This window comes from Marmota marmota, unplaced genomic scaffold (genome assembly GCF_001458135.2).
Source record: "Marmota marmota marmota unplaced genomic scaffold, marMar, whole genome shotgun sequence".
NCBI lineage: Eukaryota > Metazoa > Chordata > Mammalia > Rodentia > Sciuridae > Marmota > Marmota marmota.
This window is the reverse complement of record NW_025999913.1, coordinates 6,378,294-6,400,524: the sequence shown is the minus strand read 5'-3', so window position 1 is coordinate 6,400,524 and position 22,231 is coordinate 6,378,294. Positions and strand designations below refer to the sequence as shown.

At 37.5% G+C, this 22,231-nt stretch overlaps 1 protein-coding gene across 1 annotated transcript in view; it reads left to right on the top strand.

Annotated features, from left to right (window-relative positions):
* LOC125615554 overlaps positions 1-22,231 on the top strand; it is a 209,703-nt gene that overhangs the window by 49,281 nt on the left and 138,191 nt on the right. Inside the window, exons 5-6 of the mRNA XM_048799711.1 lie at positions 12,119-12,198; positions 18,243-18,427. Coding sequence (XP_048655668.1) covers positions 12,119-12,198; positions 18,243-18,427 — 265 coding nt within the window. The remainder of the gene's footprint in view (positions 1-12,118; positions 12,199-18,242; positions 18,428-22,231) is intronic.

Genomic DNA, 22,231 nt, shown 5'->3' with positions numbered 1-22,231 from the left:
CTTCATTCTTGAAGGATAGTCTTGGATATAGAGTTCATGGTTGGCAACTTTCTTTCTTCAGCACTTGAAAGGTATTGAACTGCTTTAGTCTTCAAGATTGGATTTATGCTTCTGGAATTGCCAGTGGGATCCTGCTGGGAATGCCTGAGAAACAGAAGAGCTTCCACAGTTGTGTCCCCTGCTGCCCTTTGGGTGGGGTAGGCAGTCTCTGGTCTCAGGATGTTGAGATGTTGCCTGGGTCAGGCACTTGCAATAGGATCCATCTGCTGGTGCCCTTTGGCTTCCTGGAGTGTCTGAAACAAAGATATCTCCAGGGGCAGAAAAGCAGAGTGCTTCTTCCCTAGCAGGTTTATGTCGTCAGGCTCTTGGGCTCTCTCTCTTGAAGGGACTGTGGGACTGAGCTGGTGGTGTCACATCAACTTCCCTAGAGGGACAAGTGAGCCTGCTTGGACCACTGTCTGCTGGTCAGATGAGGCTGGGAAGTGCCAACTTTCAAAGGTTTCTTAGGTCGGATGGCATGGGTGAGCGGAAGATGTTCAGTCCTGTGCTGTTGCCCTGGTCCGGGGTTTTGGATCACTTTGCCAATCTCTTTACACCTCCTGTGGCTGCCCCTTGAATTATCTCCAGGTTTTACAGCTGTGTTGAGCGAGGGCAGAGAGAATCGAGTTTATGCCGCCATCTTTTCCTACCTGGAATCCTCCAGGTAGGAAGGATTTTTTGTTTGCTTTTATTTTGTCTCTCGGCATTTTAAAAGTCTCTTCATTCAAGGCTCGAGGAATATGGAAGTAAAAAGTAATAATAGTGATAAAAGAGGAACAATATAAAACTTAGATTTTAACCATGGTTTAGTGTATGTCCAGTGACGTTACATGTAATCACATCGTTATGCAACCATCACCCTCCATCTCTGGAACTTTGCATCTTGCAAAATTGAAACACTACACACATATGCAATAACTTCCCATTCTCCTTTCTCCGGACCCTGTTAACTTTTTTGTGGTACTGGGGACTGAACCCACGGCTTTATGCATGCTAGGCAAGTACTCTACCACTGAGCCACATCCCCAGCCTGATAGCCTCTATTATGCTCTCTGTCTCTGATTGGCTTACTGTAGGTACCTCATATAAGAATCATCAATAGTATTTGGCTTACTGACTTAGCATAATGTCTTCAATCAAGGGGATAAGAATTAAATTAAATTTTTTTTTATTATTTGCCAAAGTGTCTTAAAACAATTTTGTGGAGAAGAGTTTAGAATTAGTTGAGACTTTGACAGCAATGAATTGTGGTAGGCAGTATAAACTCAGCAATGTTCGCTATTATTATTTTCTGAACACTTATATTATTCATTATTTTTCTTCCCTATAGCACAGAGAGCAAAATGTCTGCAGTTTGGGGTGCATTCTTTTTCTGTGTGTGTGTAAGTTTTTCTTGAAGATCATCATCTTATGGCACTAGTTGCTGTCTACCTGCTAGAAATGTGCAAAAAAAGGATCAACAGAATTTAGAAAAGTAAAGAGGTAGTGGTGGAAAAGAATCTGGATGAAAGAAACAAAATGGCTTAAATTCAGATCTTGATTCTGTTATTTAATGTCCTTTGTGAAGTTCCTGAATGTCACCGCCGTTTCTTGACCTGCGAACGGGAGATAACAGACCCCACCTGAGTGTTAGTAATACTTACACAAAGTGTCAAACACATAGTAAGTGCTCATGAAATTGTCCCTGTGTTACTGAGTTGATTCCCATAATATTAGAGACACACTTGATTATGTCTGCACCCTGCTTAATTGTGGCACTGGGGAAAGGTTCCCTGTATTCCTCTCTGTAATTTTCTCTCAGCAATAGGGACTCACTCACTAGTGGGTAAAATCATTTGTTATTCCAAATAGCTTTGGATGTTCTAAGTTCAGTGGAAGTGTTAATTGATGATAACCAGGGAAACTCATGAGCAGCATATTAAAATTTCTGGGTTCTTTCATTGTGCTTAAGATGGAGAGTTTAATATTTTTAAAAGTAAGGGGGAAAAGAAGCTGGTTTTCATAAAAGGATAGAATCTTATGTTTCGCAGAAATGGGCAATGTTTAAAGATTATTCTTGGGAAGAAGAACCAAATATATTCTGTTCTTACACTGTAATACTATTTTATTAGGCAAGGCATGCATTAATGAAATCTATATATTTTTTATCTTATGAAAGTAAACAGATTGCTACGGGATTGATATGGTGGCAGAAATGTTTACAGTTCTGTGTTGCCCGTAATGTTAATCAGAATAACTTAAATTAAATAACTAACATATGCAAATGTCTACATAAACTGAACAATGTTGTATAATTATGATGTATTATTCTCAATCAATTAGCTGTTGATATTCACAAGGGGTAGGAAGGACCTTGGCCGTGGCTTGTGCCATGGCTTGAGGACCCATGTGAAAAGGTTGTAGCCTAATGATTTAAACGGATTGAATGTAGGGATGGCTTTTTGGCACTATGTTAACATATTCCTGAATATTAAATGTTTAAGCTATTTAATGTTTCTAGAAAACCAGTCCATCAAATATTAGAAATATATTACCTTTTTACTAAACACTTTGGGCTTAAGCTCTAATTTTAGAATACTTTGGCAAAAATTATATTTTTGTATATTGATTTATATTTGCTTTTCCTACAAAAACAAAGTAAGAGAATTTCTTATTTCTTGATATTATATTAAATATTCATCTGTTCATATTTGCAGCATCCATGAAATCGCCATTCATTGGGTCAAATCATGCCACTAGCACAGAATGTTATTAACTTACTATTTGTATATGTGTAATTTTTAGCTTCTTTTGTCAGTCTTTTCCATTAGATATTTGACCATACTTTTAAATGTGGTTAACCAGTTTTGGGTTTCTTAACCAGAAAAATGGATATAAAAAAGCAGATTTCAAAAATTTTGAGCAAGTAGTTCTGATGTAGATAAACATATTAATACTAAGATTTTGGTCTGTGGTGGCAGCTATGGACACTGTAACATGTTATTGAGAATTTGTAGTTTGGTGCTTATTTTGGCCTTTAAACTGTTCATTTGTACTGTGAACTAGATTATGTGCTTCTAACTGTCAGTTAGCTGAATGCATTTCAAGTCAATTTACTAAAATAGTCACTGTTAAGCGGTATATTTGGACAGAGTTGACACTTTTGACATTTTCTAAAATGGCAAAAATAGCTGTACTTAAGGGGATGATTTATGAGCATTGTGTGCCTCCAGAACTTCCATTTGATTAGGGTTTTTCAGTTTAGCTGTTGAAACTCTTTCCACAAAACTGCTGAAAGGGCAGCTAATTAGTGTTGTGTGATCAGATATTTTACAGACAAACACCTAGGAACACACAAAAACATAACACCCATCCAAAAATGATGTCCTTCTTGGTGCTTCTTAGAATTGCCTTGCTCACAAGAGAACAGTGAGGACCACAGTCCAAGCAAGAGAATACAGAAGAAGAAACAAGATTGATAGGCCGAAACCGATTTTGTGAAACCTACATTCTCTGGTATAAATAGGAGAAGCAACTTGCAATGATTAAAAAAGTATTTTTGAATCCTTAGTTGTCTTCTAGATTGCTGGCCTCTATTAAAAACTTCTTAAAATAACAGATAGGTTTAATTCCTCGAGCAAAAGAAAAATTATATCATCTTAAAGATTTTCTGTATTTATTATATAGATGTAACTTGATGACATTGGGGGAGGGGGAAGAGGAGCACAATCTCTTGTATTGCAAGTTTTAAATGTACCAGGCTAAGGTTTACTTAATTGGAACCTCCAGGCAATAAAGGAGCCCTTTTTAAAATTCTGTGATTCTTAATATGCTAAATAATGCAAAGCTTCGACTCTTCAAGCATGAGACACACATCTGGCAGCTTAACATTTAAATTACAGGGGGGAAAAAAAACTGCTTCACTTCAGTAGTAATTTTCTCAAAGAAAATAATAGGAAATGTATTACAACTAAATTTAATTTCTTTTTAGATTTCCATCTTGTTTAATTGCAGACATTTTTTTCTAGGTTGTTTGTATTTATATTTTTTTTTACACACATTTTCTGTACATTTTATTAATCTTTAATTTGAGATACCTCTCACCGTTAGGAGCACTTGAGAAAACGTGGTACGTCTTACTTAGCAAATTGTTTTGAAAAATCTCTCTGATCTCAAGTAATAAAAACAATGGGATGGAAAATAAAGAGAAAATGGGATTTCAGAGACCCATAAAAATATTAGTGACAAAAAAGGCAGTGTTTTCTCAGTTAGCTTCACTTTCCAGCTTTAATTTTTCTTTCAGTGTTAATGTTTTCTCTGTTTTGTCATTTTTCCAGCTGTTTTCCATGCAAAGTTATTATAAGCAGCATTCTTTCTTTGTATTTCTCCAAAGGACAGTGTCAGATCCTTGATTAATTTTGCAAAGGTCATTTGGAAAAACCATTAAAAATATGCCAAGCAAAGAAGATTAGCACAACACAGGGAAAATACACTTTTATAAACATATGCATTTATATAGAGATAGGGTATTGTAACATTATACAATTTTGACAAGTGTTTTCTTTGTGCACCTCATGTATTATTAAAAATAGGATTATTTCATCTAGTTTTTTTTTTTTTTGGTTATACCAGCTGACATACTCAAAAACCATCAGCAGGTTAATATTATTTGTAAATATTTTATCTTTTTCTCATTATAAAGGGATCTGATAGTTAAATAACTACCTGCAGTTCCTTAAAGTAAAATGAGCTTTCAAAATAACTAACCTACATCTGTATTACTAGCACATACCTAGGATGGTAGTTAGCCCATGAAAAATTCATGTATTAATTTCAATTTATTAATTAAAGCATCAAACACTATTGCCACTTCTGGTTTTAACTATGGCAGAAGAGCCAGTACTGTATTAGCTTTTTTGCTATCATCAACCTTTAAACAGGACAGAATAAAGGGAGTAACCATGTGGGGCACTAGTATCAGGAAATGTAAGGCTATGATCCTTGAGAGAAGAAAAACTTACGAGAAAGTCCGCTAAGGCGAACAGCGGCCTTCCACCTGGACACCTATTCCAACCGTGAGGCAGTGAAGTGGAGTCCAAGCAGAGAAATCCCCACAGAGTTGGGAACATAGTTCAGTGCTCAGGGCAGCTGCAGCAGCTGGTGTCTGCAGAGTAGAACCGAGAGCGGGGAGATGTCCACAGAGAGATGACCCTAGAGTCCTCAACTGGGAGTTATCCTGTCCATAGGAATGGTGGAATCACTGAAGGTTTGCTAAGTGGCTACCCTTAGTGGCTGCCACGGGCCTGAAGTGGAACAGAAATACTAGGGTTTGAACTGCAGAGGAGTTCAAGACCAGCCAGGAGACATTTGCTAACACCTCATTACTGATTTACACAGAAAACTGAGGCACCAAATGTCTTCATGTTAGGAATACCCACCGTACTCTGGAGTGTCTTATTCTGAATCTAAAGAAAGCCTAAAATAAGCCTATATGAGATAAGCAGAAGGAGTTGAGTTCTATGAGTTGTAACAAGTCTAAAAACTTTGGAAACTTCAGTTTTTCCCCCTTCATAGATCTACTGTAATAAAATATAAATGCAAGCCCACACAAGTTTAAAGAGACAAGGCAATAAGTGAAGTACTCTATGTTTTTATTAATTCATCAAAAATATTTCTAGACATTTGTTTGAATAAAAAATATAATTTTAAGTAACTTCTTGATAATTCATTATGTTTGGGTAGTGAACGCCCTACTAGAAAAATGATCAGATCATCAACACCTTTCAGAGGAAAATAACAGAATCCAGAGTCTTCTACAATGTCTGTTATATAATTTACAATTAATACACACATACACAAACCATAAAATATAAAATATATTTTTAAAAATGGAAAAGTAGATTAAAATAATCCCTAAATAATTCAATTATTAAATTTATCAGGGGAAATTATTAAAATATTCAATCTAAATGTATTAAAAATTTAAAGAAAATGCTTTCAAACAATCAAAAGGGAATGTGCTCTTCATGAAATGAATCACTGGGACATTTCAGAGACAAAATTGAAAATCCAAAGATTAAATGAGAAAGTCATTGGACAGACTTAACAATAAAACAAATGCAGAGGAAATAAGACAGGTACAATAGAAATTAGCCAGTATAAAGCAAAGCAAAGATAAGGATGACAAAAATGAAGAGGGATACAGAGATCTGTGAGGTACTATCACAGAGTTTGATATCCATGCAATGAGAGACTTAGAATGATAAGAGTAAGAAGATGGAAGAAATATATATATTTAAAAATATTTAAAAATAATGACTGAAAGATTCCCAAGTTCAATAAAATACATTGTAGGTTGAAAGCCCTCAGTAAACCTGAAAAGAACAAATACAAGGAAAACCACATGTAGGAATACCTTAGTCAAACCAGAACACCCAAGGTAAAGTGAAAATCATGAAAGTAGGAAGAAGGAAAAAATATTCTATAGTTAAGGAAGCAAGCTATGAAAAACAACTGATATTATTTTTTTTAAATGAGGGACCAGAAACCAGCATAATGATTAAAAAATGTGCCAATACAGAATTTTGTATCTAGCCAAATAGTCTATGAAATTGAGGATGAAATAAAGACATTTTCAGATGAAAGAAACCTGAAGGAATTTTTCCTCCAGCAGACTGGCACTATTAGAAAAAGGCTAAAGAATGTTCTTTAAGTTGAAGGAAAATGATACAAGATGGTCTATAGAGGGGAATGGAGGACAGCCAAGATTGGCCAATACATTTATAAATCTGAAAGATCAATATTTCTAATACTTTTGTTAATATAAATAATTTTTAAATCATTAATTTTAAAACTTAAAATATGACATTTTAAGGTGGGGGTTAGAAAGCACATACAGATAACAGACAAAACAATAGCAGCTCAAAAGACGGGGTGTGGGAACGGGGAGGACATGTCATTCATGAAAGGAGATGTGGGAAGTGGGTAATGTGGACTGTTAGCTGTGAAGTTTGAACTTCTATAACAATGACTCAGAATAGACCTGGGTAATTTTAGGATGCATGACGTTAACCCTCACCCAAACAGTACCAACCTGAGAGACATAGGTGAGAAAACAATAAAGGTGGTACTAAACACCTGGGGTAACCCAAAAGAAGGCAGGAGAGACTCAACAAAAGAACAGAGAACTGAAGGAGAAAAACAGAAGTGAATAGCAAGATGGTAAATAAACCCAGCTGTTATGGTTTGGATATGAGGTATCCCCACCCCCAAACTTCCTACCTCAAGGAAGGTGCTGGGACTCGAGGCACTTGTCACCACACCCAGTTTATGAAAGCCTTAACTGAATCAGTGGCTTAATCCACTGAAATGGATTAATTGGGTGGTAAATGTAGGCAAGCAGGATGTGGCTGGAGGAGGTGGGTTGGGGTGAGGGCGTGCCTTTAGGGTTTGCATTTTGGTTGTGAAGAGCAGAGAACTCTCTACTTCCTGATTTCCATTTCCTGACCTGCTTTCTTCCCTCCGCCATGATGTTCTGCAGCTGTTCATGGACAGAACCTCTAAAATTGTGAACCCAAATAAACTTTTCCATCTCTGTGTATTTCTTATCAGGACTTTTGGTCACAGCATGGAATAAACTGACAATAACAAATAATTACATGAAATATTCAAGACAAAATCAGTTCATTAAAAAGCAGAGACTGGGCTGGGCACAGTGGTACCCATCTGTAATACCAATGGTTAAGGAGGCTGAAACAGGAGGATTGCAAGTTCAAAGCCAGCCTCAGCAACTTAGTGAGGCACTAAGAAATTTAGTGAGACTGTGTCTCTAAATAAAATATAACAAAGGGTTGTGGAGGGGCTGGGGTTGTAGCTCAGCCATAGAGCACTTGCCTAGCATGTGCGAGACCTTGGGTTCGATCCTCAGCACCACATACAAATAAATAAATTAAATAAAGGTACTGTGTCCAACTACACCTAAAAAAATAAATATATTTTTGAAAAAGGGTTATGGATGTGGCTCAGTGATTAAACACCCCTGGATGGAATCACTGGTATCAAAATTAAATAAATAAATAAACCAGAGCTTGCCAATCTAGATGAAAAAGCAAGATTGAGTCTATGTTGGCTTCAAGAAGTGTACTACAAAACAATCAGAGGAGGAAAAGTTTATTTTGTATTTTGGGGCTCAGGGTTTCAGAGGTCTCAGTCTATAGCTGGCCAACTCCATTCCTCTGGGCCTGAGATAAGGTAGAAAGTTATGGCAAAAATGTGTGGTGGACGAAAGCAGATGAGAAGATGGCACCAGCAAGCTGAGAGAGAGAACTCCTACTCAACAAGGACAAAATACATAGCCCAAAAGCATGCCCCCAGAGACCCACCTCCTCCTGCCACACCCTAACTGCCTGTAGTCACCACACAGTTAATTCCATTGGAGGATTAATGCATGATTAGGTTAAAACTCTTGTAACCCAATCATTTCACCTCTGAACTTTCCTGCGTTGTCTCACACAAGAGTTCTAGGGGGACATCTCACATCCAGACCCTAACTGTCACCATCTCTGATCATGTTCTAATAATATTATAAATGAATAATTCAAAGCGGCAATGAGTAATTCAAAATTTATTTGTGGCAAGTATTTGGGGAAATAGATTTTCTTATATGTTACTTGTCCAAGATGTACTTTAAAAAAAAAAAAAGTACTCTGGCAATCTCTTACTACATTAAAAATAGGCAAACTCTTTGGCCCAACAATTCCACCCTGAAAATCTCTCCATTGGAATAAAATCAGTAAAAATGGACACAGGTATCAGGATTTTATTGTGACTTTTTTTAATGGAAAAAATTAAAAGGAATAAAAAGGTGAATCCTGACTAGCAGGGAATGATGACCTAAATTATGCTGCAACTGTAACACAATTATGTTATATTCTGTGGCCATTGGAAAAAATATAAATTAGAGCTGTAATTATTTACTGAAAGGGAATTTCATCAGATACTGAGGAAGGATATAGGAAGGCATATACAACATATCATCTCTTTTTGTTCAATGAAGAAAAGTACATCTACAAATGAACATGTTCGTGTGTTCACACATACGTGTACATGTGTGTGAGAAAAATCAAAGGGTTTATGTGGACCAGGATGAATGAAGAGGAGCTGATCAGAAGGCCAGAAGAAATAACGGTGCATTGAGGCAAACGAAAATGTAATTATAAAGAAGAAAGATAGATATATATTTAATGTCTAATAGAGAGACAATGATTCCTTATTGAATGAAAATACAAGCTGGCAGAAAAGTGTGTGGCATGATTCTATTTTAGTTAAATGCCTCTATCCATCTACAAAAAAAATGTTGGATTTTGAGCAAAGAATATTTTACATGAGAACAAAGAAAAAAAAAAAGAATTGTAGGAGTCTACCTCTTTGATAAAGGGACGTTATTACATGACCACGGACAGTGTTATTACATTTTAACACACGAGGATCAAAATCTCATTAAGTCAAAGACTGTCATAGGCAGAATTTCTAAGATGGTCTCCAAAAGATGTCTAATCTCTGCTACTCACAGTCCTCCCATGGTTGAAGGGAGACAACTGGGTGAACAGAATCTCATCACATGAGCCTTTAAAAGCAGGAGCTTTTTTGGTCTGGTGGCAGAAGAAAAATAGGAGAAATTCAAAGCAGGGAAAGAATGAGACCAGCTGCTATTGACCTGAATGCCGGGATGAGAGAGCCACGTGGAAATATTGAGAAAATACATTTATAAAGGTGTTTTTCTTCATTGAACAAAATAGTGATCATGTATCAGAGCTGCCTTTCTAAATCCTTTTCCCACTCCACAATATTTGAAGAAATTGGAGCTACAACTTATTCATTTTAGTGGTTATCTAGCATTGTGCTACAGCAAGATTGGGCTGCTAACACCAAGGACCCTGGAGAAGACCCCAAGGCTCAGATGACAACTGAAGCCCTGACTGAAATATTGATTTTCGCCTTGAGAGATTTTTAAGTAGAGAAAACAGCTGAGCAGATTCTGAGATAGTACAAATTTTTGAGATAATACAGGGATGTTGCTTTAATCTAGAAATTTATGGTAATTTGTTCCAGCAGCAGTAGAAAATGAATACCTTGCCCAATGTTTAAAAAAAATGTATATAAGTAGAAAATGGAGTGTGGTTTCTCTAACAGGAATCAACAGACAGATCAAAGGCATGGGCTTTGAGGTCATATAAAACTGGGACTATATTTTAGATTTTTCACTAATAAGATGTCTGATTTGAGGGAAGTTCTTTGATGTATCTGAGTCTCAACTTCCAAATCTGTAAAATGGTGTAATTATAACTATTTTAACTGGTGTGGGGTGTGTGTGTGTGTGTGTGTGTGTGTGTGAAATAGACAACAATATATGTGTGTTTCTTAGGAAATACTAAAAAGTGAATCATCGTATTATTATTTCATATTTGTTATCTCAACTTGCAATTATACACGGAGAAAGCAAATTATAAAAATTCAAAAAGAATAATATTTTGAGATCCACATAAATATATTTTTCTACTCCCTCCCCCATTTTATCTTCCTTATCTTATTTTTTAAATTCTCATCTTGATATTTACTATAACAATTACACTACCAATAAAATATCTTTTAGATTGAAGGTAAAGATGGTCTTCCAAGGGGTTTACCTGGTTTTGCCTCAAAGAGTTAGGTTTCCAAGAAGGGGTGCTTAGCCCATGTGACTTTTCCTTAAGGATGTTTCTTGGTGTCTGCCTTTAGTTTTTCACAGTCCACCGGGGCAGGCTCAAGATGCCCCTGTGAATGGGCCACAAGGACCAAGGCTGGGAAATTAGGTTCCGAGGTTCATGTCTGTGATCACAGATGCTTGGTAGACTGAGTCAGGAGGATCACACAGTTGAGGCCAGCCTAGACAATTTAGTGAGACCCCTTCTCAAAGTAAAATAAAATAAGATAAAAATAAAATTTAAAAAAAGGGCTAGGGGTATAGCTCAGTGGTAAAATGCTACCAGTACTGAAATAAAATAATAAAATAAAATAAAATACCAAAGCTGGTGAGAAAGAGGCTGGTGGAATCCTCTATGACGACAAAAAGGTTTCTGAAACATGCTGACATGGAGCCATAGCCTCAAAATTTTACATTGTTGGAAATTTCATTTTAATACGTTCACTAGAGTAATTCCAAATGGCATGAAATGGCAACATTTGATTCTTGTGAGGGGAAAAAAGAAGATAACAAATAAGGCTTTGACTGCTTACGATACATGTCTCCTTTTGGGAAAAAAAAATAAAAATAAAACGGTCAGGTCAATCCCCTCATCAAATCCGTGGCATCCTGAGGTTCTCCAAGCTCTAGCAGCCTCTAGACCAAGATATCTATCCCAAGATCCTGGAAGTAGGTCTTGGCATATGGAGTCACTGAGGGAGAGGTCCAGCCCATGACTGAGGAGACAAATCTATAGTAATATTCCTGCTTCAGTGATGGCTGCATTTATTTACTTATTTTTCACTTAAGAAACATTTATTGAGGAAGCACGGTGAGACAGCCAAAGATGAACAAGACACATTGTCTTGCAAAGAATTTACCAAGGAGATGGGCGTTCTTGACTGAGGATATTTTGTCTCTCAGGGGACTTTTGGCAGTGTCTGGGGACTTTCTGGTTGCCATGACTGGAGGGAAAGGGCAGAAAGAGAGAGGCTAAGATTGACATTCAGTGGGTGGAGGCCAGGGATAATATCGAGCAAAGCACAGGTCAGTCCCTACAGCAGAGAATTGTCTAGTCTGAAATGCCAATAGTGCCAAGACTGAGGACCCCTGATGGTGGACAGGTCATGCAAGATGTGACTAAAGTTGCTCTAGGTGCAGGCTGAGGACAAAGCATCATCATTGCAAGGTTTCACACTGGACCACCAATAGGAAGTTCAGGGAAGTGCCTTTGAAAGCAGGATCCTAGAAATAGCTGAGGATGAAGGATGCTATCGGGATGAAGTAGGAAAGCAGACCAGAAACAGCTGCAAGTGAAAATCAGCTGAAGTGAAAATCTGCAATATATATATTTTTCACCTTTTCTGTCTTTAACCCTAGGGAGCTTTGCTAATAAAAGTCCCCGCCCTACGGACAGTGACCTCAGTCTCTTGAAAGAAGACCGTGAATTATGCTCTCAGGTAAGACGAAGGCTGTACAAGTTGGCCTCAGAAGGTTCACGAAAACAGCAGCCCCTGATTGTTAACTATGATTTCTTAAAACATATTTCTAGGTAGAAAGTAATTTGGTCTTCAAAGCAGGTTTTTGAAGTGCAAGCCATGCTCAAGTGGTGGACATCTGAGAAATCAGCGATGCCAGCAAATTTTTATTACCTCCGAATCAGACTGTTTTAAGCCATTGAAGACCTTAGTTAAGTGAATCAGCCTACAAGACTCTTTCTAGCTTGGACAGGGGGATTAGAAAATGTGCTAGATGAGCACATTTCTGTGATTTGTTTGCCATAATCATGATGATCACAAAATCTGAGTAGAAGCTATCTTGATAAACTTTGATCAGTTAAGTTGCCTAGGGGTGCAGATCATTGGTTAAATTAATTTTTTCTGGTATTACCGAATCCAGTTTTCAGATACTTAACTGTTTCCAAATATCTTTCTACCTAGATTGACTGGCTGAATTTTAAGTATCCAGCAAAGTTAGCCTCATTAGAGATTTGAGTTAAAAGGGTTACCTACTATACCTGATCCCTTCCTTTATAGGTTATATGAATGATTATCTTAATTCTCCACTTTCCTGACTAAATAGATAGAGTCAGGAATTGCTTAAAGACGTTTTGGTCAGTGTTGAACCACATATATGGAGGTGGTTCTTTAAGACTTTGTTATCAACTAGTACCTAGCTGTCATTGCCTAAGTTTTCTCTCTGATGTTCAAACAATGACGAAATTACCTAATGACGTATTTCTTGGAACATACCCCTATCATTAAGAGATGCATGACTGGATGGGTCTATGGAGACCACTTTCATGGTCTCAAGACTGACTTTTAAGTCAGTCACTCTCTCTCTCACTCTCTCTCTCTCTTTTAAATTTCATCTCTAAGTAGTGGGCCACACCCTAATCATACAGATGACAGAGTTCTTAATGTCCAGGTGGCTACTTGGAGTATTGACACTTGGTGGTTGGTTCTGGAGCCCAGTGTGTGCTAACGAGGAAAGCTTAAGAGTCAGAAGTTTACAGAGATTTGTAACATTGAGAGACAACATTTCCTGAGTGTTAGGGGATTACAAGGTGCTGGCAAATGTTCTTGGCCTGCATCAAATGACTCATCGTGTTCTCACAACAAAGAATGGGGTAGATGCTGCTATTATCATCATTATCTCCATTTTATAGGTGAGAAAAGTGAAACACAGCAGAGGAACTAAATTAGCCAAAATTACATTGCTCATAAGAGTATCCCTGGGCTTTGAACCCAGACTGTCTGGCTCAAGAACCTGTGTTTGTATTGATCCTTTCCTTCCCTTTTAGCCGGGCCTTTGTTTTCTACCTCTTGTTTTTCTAAAATCTTAAGGGCTATGATGTGAAAACCAAGGCACAATCTTCAAGAAGAAAAAGAAAAAAAAAATGAAACAAAGCTCATCTCCTTTTAGTGCATGACATATAAAGTACTTAATGAGAACTAAAGAAAGGACATTACGGATCTGATACTTGCCTTTTACATAGTTTGCAAAATTCTCATACTAATGATAGACCTTAAACTTTGGAACCAAAAGAAAGGCGAAAGTAGGTAAATTGGGAGTGAATATAATCTCTCCAGAAACCTAAAAATTCTTCCCTACATTTTCTGAGTTTGCATGCTCCAATTGAGTTTCTTCTTTTCATTTTATTTTTAACATTGCATTCCACAAATGACAGGTCAGTTTTTCCAGAGAGTAAGTTCCTCTCTGGGGGGGCCAGGTGCATTGGGAAGAGGTCTCAAATCTGAACCATTTTCAGGAGAAACATGGGTATGTTGGGAATATTGTCAGTAATGTCAGTACAGGGGGAAGACAGACAGCACAGACAGACAGTGTTGTAGCTAAGGCCTGGGGTACGACTTTCCAAGACTGGACTCACCACCCTTCATAATCAACACTATTTCAGTGGACACATTTCAATGTTTTTTCCCTCTCCTCTTCTCATGGTGTCAGGAATTAGTTTGCATCTTCAGTTGATATTAAAGATTCTGGCCTAGGCAATTTGTTGAGTGACTGTGGGAAAACGAGGTTCCTGTGGGATTTTAATAGTAAAGCGTCAGTTTTTCAAGTATTAAGTGACCAAAAAACTAGGAATTTGCGGTTCCAAGTGGCCTGGGATGCTAATTGTCCTCTGGGACACAAACAGAAGACCAAAGAGGTTTCCAGGAGTCTCACAGGGTGAGCCCGAAACTATGCAGCCGAGCACAGCTTGCTTTCTCCCAAGGGTGGTTATTGGAAAGCCTGTCCTGTAAAATTCTCCAGTGAACACGTCAGATGTGAATTTAAAAGAGGGGGAACGCTTCCTGCGGGTGGTTCTCTGGATTTAGGCTGGATTTCTTTTTTAATTTGGATGGCAATAACTGCAGCAATGGAAAGAACATGATGTCATATTTATTTGCTTTGATACTTGAGAGGCACCTGGTGTTTGTTGTTGTTACCTGTGACTCGTAGATTCTGTGATCTTGTTAACACAGCCTCTTAGCAGAGGGTCTCCACCCCAAACCTTCCTCCTTTGCCTGCTCAAAAGATGGTGAGCATCACTTGGGCTGGCATGAAAGCTGCCAGGCCTCCCTTCTGTTCTTTCCCGAGCAGCTCAAAAGCGTTTGTAATCCCCAGGATTCAGCCCTTTCTTCACCATTTCCTTTTTCTAAGGCTTTTTCTCTTTTGATGAAAACAATCCCCTTGGTCTTCAGTCAGGCCAGATGGGCAGGTGAACAGTTCTTCCCAGAGACCTGCAGAAAGACCCTGTAAGGGGAAGAGATGTTGTTGCTAAGTGGCCCTTAATTATGCCAACACTGAAGCCTCTCCACTAGACTGGTGTCACTGGCCTGTCTCTTTCTGCCACATCCTAATCCTTCTCCAGGAGCCCATAGCTCAGGCAAAATCCTCTGAACCACAGTAGTGAGCTGAGTTTTGCTTCTTCCCATGAAACACAGTTAAATAGATTTAAATGCCAGGAGGGTAGACAATTTTGAAACCTCGTTCCTGCAACATGTCCTAACTAGCAACTTCCTAGAAACCCTATAACATACGCAAAAAAAGCAATGTTAAATGCTCAATCACTCATCTATGCTGAATAATGAACTGGGACAAGATACTACTTACATCCTGAATATGCTAAAGCATTTTAAGTGCTATTTCCCCTTGCCCCTATGAAAAAAATTATATACAAACATAAATTATCTTAAATTATAATACTAAAGATTTACATATCCCTATTCGTGTATTACATATGGAATTAATATGATGTAGCACATAATACACATAGAAATCCAAGTTTTCATAAAAGTCATATGATTTTTGTCTGGGACAGTTATTATCCTTGTTTTTTAGATTAAAAAACTTCAACTTATGGACCATATCTATGTAATTTTCTTAAGTAGTAAAGAAGACTTGAATGTGTGTATCCTGACCATCACCTGACTACCTTTTTCAATAACCAATATTTTAAGTTTTCAAAATTCCTTAAAACCCATTTTTCCCCTCAGTTTGCATTATGTTTGGAAGAGGGGCCCTTCCTTGTTTCTCAACCAATGCTGTATTAGAACAGCAATCTTCACACACAAGGTATTTGGTTCATTAAATTGAAGATCAGATTTTTGATTTTAGCAATTTATCTTTAAATATATATTCTTGATTTCTGTAGTAGGTCAGGATCTGTGTAGCCATAGACATGAAATATAAAATGTGATGTTCCAAAATAAATGGGCATATCAATTTCTCTTTTAAAGTATAGGTATTCCTCTTTCTAAAGACATTGCTATTAGAAGAATCTCTGTCTCTGTCTCTCTCTTTTCTAATGATAATGGTCTTTGACTTCAGTATAGGCCAGAGGGTCTATTTTCTGTGTTTTAAATATTGGTAATATTGTAGATAAAGCATTATTTATTTTTTTAAGTTGTAGATGGATATAATATCTTTATTTTATTTATTTATTTTTATGTGGTGATGAGGATCAAACCCAATGTCTCATGCATACTAGGAAGGCACTCTACCACTGAGCTGCAATCCCAGGCTGATAAAGCATTATTTATGACTATTTAGATTGGTACAATGCCCTGTGACCAGGCTCACACACCCTGCTACTTATCTGGGAATTTCCCTGTGCATATTTACCTCCTTCTTGCAATCAAAACTCTGATTCATATTTTTGTTTATTTTAAGGTTCATTTCTTGAACTAATTTCCAAAATACCCATTTGAAGACATGTTTAGTGCATTCATTCAGACATTCCTTAAAGAAAGTACAGAGGTTCACAACATCTCGGTGAGCTTTAGAATTCATAGGCACTTTTTGTCATGACTTAGCAACAGGAGGTGAAGTTCATTGTAAGTTGTACTGTAAGTACTTAGTGAAATGACCTCTAACAGTTATTTATTGAGCATCTAGTATGTGCTTGTTGCCATAGTAGGTGTTGTGAAAGACACAAAGAAATATGATACAAATTCCATTTCTACCACGAATTTAGTTTGAAAAAACAGGATAGGTATTCATAAACTAACCCAAATGGAAAGCAATGAGATGCACTCTATCATGAAACACCCATGTATTTTAGCAGATCAGGAGCTATGGTAGGTAAACCAAATTTATGGTAGTAATTTTTTGGTAGTCATTTCAACTTTCTGTCAAGTAACAATTCTGTCAAGTAAGCAAGTCATAAGGAAATGCTATCAAATCATAATTTAAATGTCTACTAAAGTGTGTGAGATAATTCAAAGCTCTCATATTTTGTCAAGAATTTTGGCACTCTTAAATTTAGTTAGTGGTGAAGTTATTTCAAAATGCCAGCCCTGAATGATCTGGTCAGAACTGCTTTTATTGTCATAAGAGCTACAGAGACTTAGAAAGATAAAAATGGACCGCCAAGACAGGTACTTCAAATTGATGGCTGTCATAAGTGGATTTTGTTCTTAAGGTAATCAAATCAATCAATTCCATAATAAAGGAAACAGTCTCATTGTGTTCACTAGGGATTTGATGACACATCGACATCACCTGCCTCTCTCCCTAAGGTTTTCCTGGTTACTGCATCCTGCCAACCCAAAACAACCTTTTGTAGTTACAAAATATTCCAACTACAGAGTGGTGCTGAAACTTGTATGAACTGATTTCAAGCAATTTCAAGTACTTGGCATCTTACAAATGATAATTAAGAACATGTAAAAAAAAAAAAAGGAAAGCAGAGTTTTAACATAACTGTCTTATAAATGCAAGCCGCACCTAATTTTCTACTTTTCTAGACTTGCGGTTTTCAAATTATTTTTTCTCATGAACGTTTTGCAATGAAATCTCCTGGGAGATCCCCATTTAGCAAATAGCTAAAAGCTGATATGGTTTGCGGGGAAAGGGAGCGAGAGCCCTCTAGGTTGTTAGCTCTCTCTGTCCCGATACCTTCCACAGTGGGTCTTCCAAGAAGCCATGGTTGAACCAAGGGGCTCAGTCTATCTTCTGGAACCATCATCATGAGTCACAGTTCCCTTAAGTTCTCGTGAATTAGCTGCACAGCCATGGTCAAAGTCCTGAGCTTAAATCTGTGTTGTCAAGAGTCCTAAACTGTGAGACTCAAGGGTTATTAGTGATAAAGCTAGAATGCAGTGATTGGTTGAAGCAGAGAACAGAGGTGAGGACTCCTGAAGTTCTTGGTTCCTATATTCCTGAAACCCAGCTGTCTCCCTTGCTTTTTATTGAACGAATTATTCAAATCTTGCTTCAGACACATTTTTTTTTTTTTTTTTTGGCTAGGAGATAGTCCAAGCTGCATTTCTTTTCCTTGCAACTCAAAGTCCTAAATACAAATACCATGATTATGGTTCTGATTGCTTTTGATCCTAACAATTATGAAAGCCATTGCACGAGAGCTAATTCCAAAGTGAACATGCCCGGCTCTGTGCCCCTGTGGAGATAAGAATTTCGTGAGAAAAAATCTGAAGTGGGGAGAACTGATTTCAATGCAAGATCTATGGCTAATTGTGTTTTATTATGATCAATGGTTCTATGTCAGGCTGGAGGAAGGGTCCATTTTTTTTTTTCATGTATTAATTTCTCTAACAAGGGAAATAGCCTAACTGATCATTCTGTGAAGGAAAAATCAACTGTTTGGAGACCTGGAGAACTTGTAGATGATTCACAGGATACATCTTACTTGGAGGAACTGGAACAACATCGATTTTCAGTTTGGTGAGTAACTGTTTCCTGTCTTTTAAAAATTAAGTTTAAATTCATTGAATCAAACGAGTTTTTGTTCTTTCTCTTATTATTTGTTTAACCAACAAAAATGATTGTGTATCTGTTTGGGCTACAGAATATGTATCCTGACTTGGAAATGTTTGTAGCCCAAAGATGATTGTGAATGAGGAAAAACCACGATTATGATGTAATAAGAGTATTTTTTTTTTAATTGCATAAAATGCCTCACACACACATAGAAGTAAGGTTCTCTAAAAAAGGTTGAGCCAGGGGTTGGGGTTGTGGCTCAGCGGTAGAGCGCTCACCTTGCATGTGCGAGGCCTTGGGTTCGATCCTCAGCACCACATAAAAATAAATAAACAAAATAAAGGTATTGTATTCAACTACAACTAAAAAATAAATACTTTTAAAAAACAGTTTGAGTCAAGTCTTAGAGGGAAGATTGCAGGAAAGAATTGGCAACACTGGTGTGGGCAGAATCCAGAGATGAATTTGGGACAGTAAGTTGTTTTTGGACCAAGAGAAGCAGGTCTTTGGAGGAGCCCCAGAGCCCACGCTTCCATGATTCTTCTAGGAAGGAAAATATGCAAGAGATGCTATTTGAAAATACTAAATCAGGTCCCAACTCCTGCATTTTCTCAATTCTCCACTCTTTCTCTGGTGACTTGGCTCCCTGATTGCCCTTTAGGAATGACCTTTTAGAGTCCAGAGCATATAATCTTATAATGTCATTCTGATTTTACCATAGAATTAAAAAAGGATGGAGGTTTCCCAAGGATCCCAGAGTTTCAGCTCCAAATTGCTCCTGAAAATGCCACTCCTACGTAATGTTCTTCCAGGGGGCTTCCCATGATGCTCTAGGTCGGGACCAAGAGCAGCAAGTGTAGCTCCCAAGGCCAAATCCTGTCCTCCATTTTTGTCAATGAATTTTTATGGGAATCACACATTGACTGTTTTCCCTTACTGTGGCAGAATCGAGAGGTTGGAACAAAGACAGTATAGCCCACAGAGCCTAAAATATTTTCTATGTGGCTGTTTACCAAAAATGTTTACCAACCCCTGCTCCACATTGACTTAGAAGCTTCTGTGCTCTTCTATCATGACAATACTTTTATTTTTAAAAATCATTTTTTTAATTGGCAAGTAAATTTCTTTAACCATTGATGCATCAATGAACATTTGTGTTGCTTCCATATCTTGGCTATTGTGAACAATGCTGCAGGGAACATGGGACCCTCATGTTATTTTTAAGATATTTACATGCCTCCCTCTCTCACCAACTAGTCTCCTTGTACATTTTCGTCATCAATTGCTGCCTGCCGAATGACTGACAGCATAGTGTCTTGTGATAACCATTTTATTGGAGGGTTATTTATTTATTCGGAGGGTTATTGATTCAGGCAGGATGCATCATTCAAAGCTATTCTGTTGTTCAAAATAAGTCTCAGGGACAGACAGAGAAGGAAGACTCTCCCTCTTAATGCAGAAAGGAAAGGTGACATTACCAAAGCGCATGTGAAATGGAAGTTGTGATGTGGCTCTCTTTGGTAACATAATCTACCACATTTTGCTTCATTTGTTTTTCTGTGTGTAGCTTGCAGCATAGAATTTAACAAGTATTTAGTAAACAGAACTTGCAAATTAAAAGAAAATATGTAGGGTTTGTAGTAGATCTACTTGGGCGTGAATTCCAGTTCTATCACTGCTGTGTAACCTTGGGCAACTTGTTTGAACTCTCTGAGGCTGTTTTCTCTTGCATCAAACTGGAATAATAATGCCTGGATTGTGGGATTTGATAATTTTTGTGGAAAAATAATACACATAATATATCCTCCCTATACAGAAACTAGAACATGTAAATTCTTAATAAAGACTGCTATTATTATTAGCATCAATAATAATGCATCTCAAGGAAATGTCTTTTTTCCAAAGGTTAAAATAAAGAACTGCTTTGGTTTGGATCTTAACCATTTTCCAAAGAAGCATGTGCTAACACTTAGTCATATGGGATAATTAACCATTATATATATTGCTATTGGGAGCTTTAGGAAGTGGAGCCCAGTATAAGGAAGTTAGGTCATTGTGGGTTGCCTAGAAGGGGATATTGGGACCCTGACCCCTTCCTCCTGCTCTCTTTGGATTCTGATCATCATGAGGTGAGCAGCCTCTTCTACCTTGCACCCCGCCGTGATGTACATTGTGTAGCCACAGCGCCAAGTAGCCATGAAATGGACCTCTGAGAACATGAGCCAAAATAAATATTTCCTCAAGTAAGATGTTTATCTCAGGGACTTTGTCACAGCAATGGAAAGCTATCTAACACAGTGGTGTGGATCACTCTAAGATTATTTCTCATGTTCCATATCTACCTTCCTTTTTGTTGTTCAGATGCATTGAGTATTTTATAACATGGAATCCCTTGCAGTTCGTGCCTCTTTTATCTGAAGTGTTCTCCCACTTCTTAGTGGTGTGGTTTGCTGTAGGTCTCAGAGTCATTTTTACTTTCCCAGAGAGGCCTTTCATGGCTATTGTATATAAAGTAGAATCCATTCCTGTTGTGGTTACTGACTTTCTCATCACCTTGTTTGTTTCCTTTGATGTCCTTACCACAGTTTATAGTAATCTTTTGTATTTGTTTTTATTTACTCAGTTCTGTTACCTCTTACTCCACAGAAGTTATAGTACAAGCCCCTCTGGTCTAGGGTCATCTGAGTCATCATCTGACATCTGGTTCATCAGCCCCAAGCTCTAGAATACTAGGTATCTAAGATGATCAGTAAATACATATTGACAAGTAAATAAAGAAATGAGTGACAATTTCATTTATTTTCATGTTTTTATTGGTGCATCATAATTGTACTTAGTGGTGGGATTTGTTGTGACATGTTCATACATGAATGATGTTTCTCTATCTCTCAGTCTGGATTACTGCTAATCTCTTCCTTTTCTTGAAATTGCTACTATTTAAAAAAAACAGGTAATATGGAATAATTAGCCACTATATACATTTCTTTGTAAACCGGGGCTAAGGATATGGAGACTGTACAGACTCCTATAAACTTCTGTTTTAAATAGTCTGAGATACAATCCTTACTATTTCCTTGATGTTTTATTAGAGCTAGTAAATCATTTATTGGGGCAACCTTTACCTAGATCCTTTCTAAATCCCCATAAAATGCATTTAACACAGAATACTGTACTCCCCAGCTTCAAAGATGCATGACTGTTGGGTGGGAAGTATTTGCTCTAGTGAAGCAAGTTCAAGTGTGTGTGTTTTCTTTCTCTCTGACTCGTGTACTCCATTGCGTATCCTAACTCACTCTTCTCCCAACCCTGGTGCCTCATTTGAATCTTCTCATTTTGGTAAATTCAGTAGATTGTTTTTGTCTTGTTTTGTTTGTTTGTTTTTAGATGTACATGACAGTAAGGTGTATTTTGACATATTATACACATGTGGAGTGCAACCCATTCCAATTTGGATCCTATTCTTGTGGTTGTACATGATGTGGAGTTACCCTGGTCATGTATTCATATATAAGGACAGGAAAATTATGTCAGATTCACTCTATTGTCTTTCCTATTCCCATTCCATCTCCCTTCCCTTCATTCTCCTTTGTCTCATCCAATGAACTTTTAAACTTCCCCGCCCTAACCTCCCTTGTAATAGGTTAATATCCACATATCAGAGAGAACATTCCACCTTTGGGTTTTGGGGACTGGCTTATTTCACTTAGCATGATATTCTCCAGTTCCATCCATGTACTGGCAAATGCCATAATATCATTCTTCTTTATG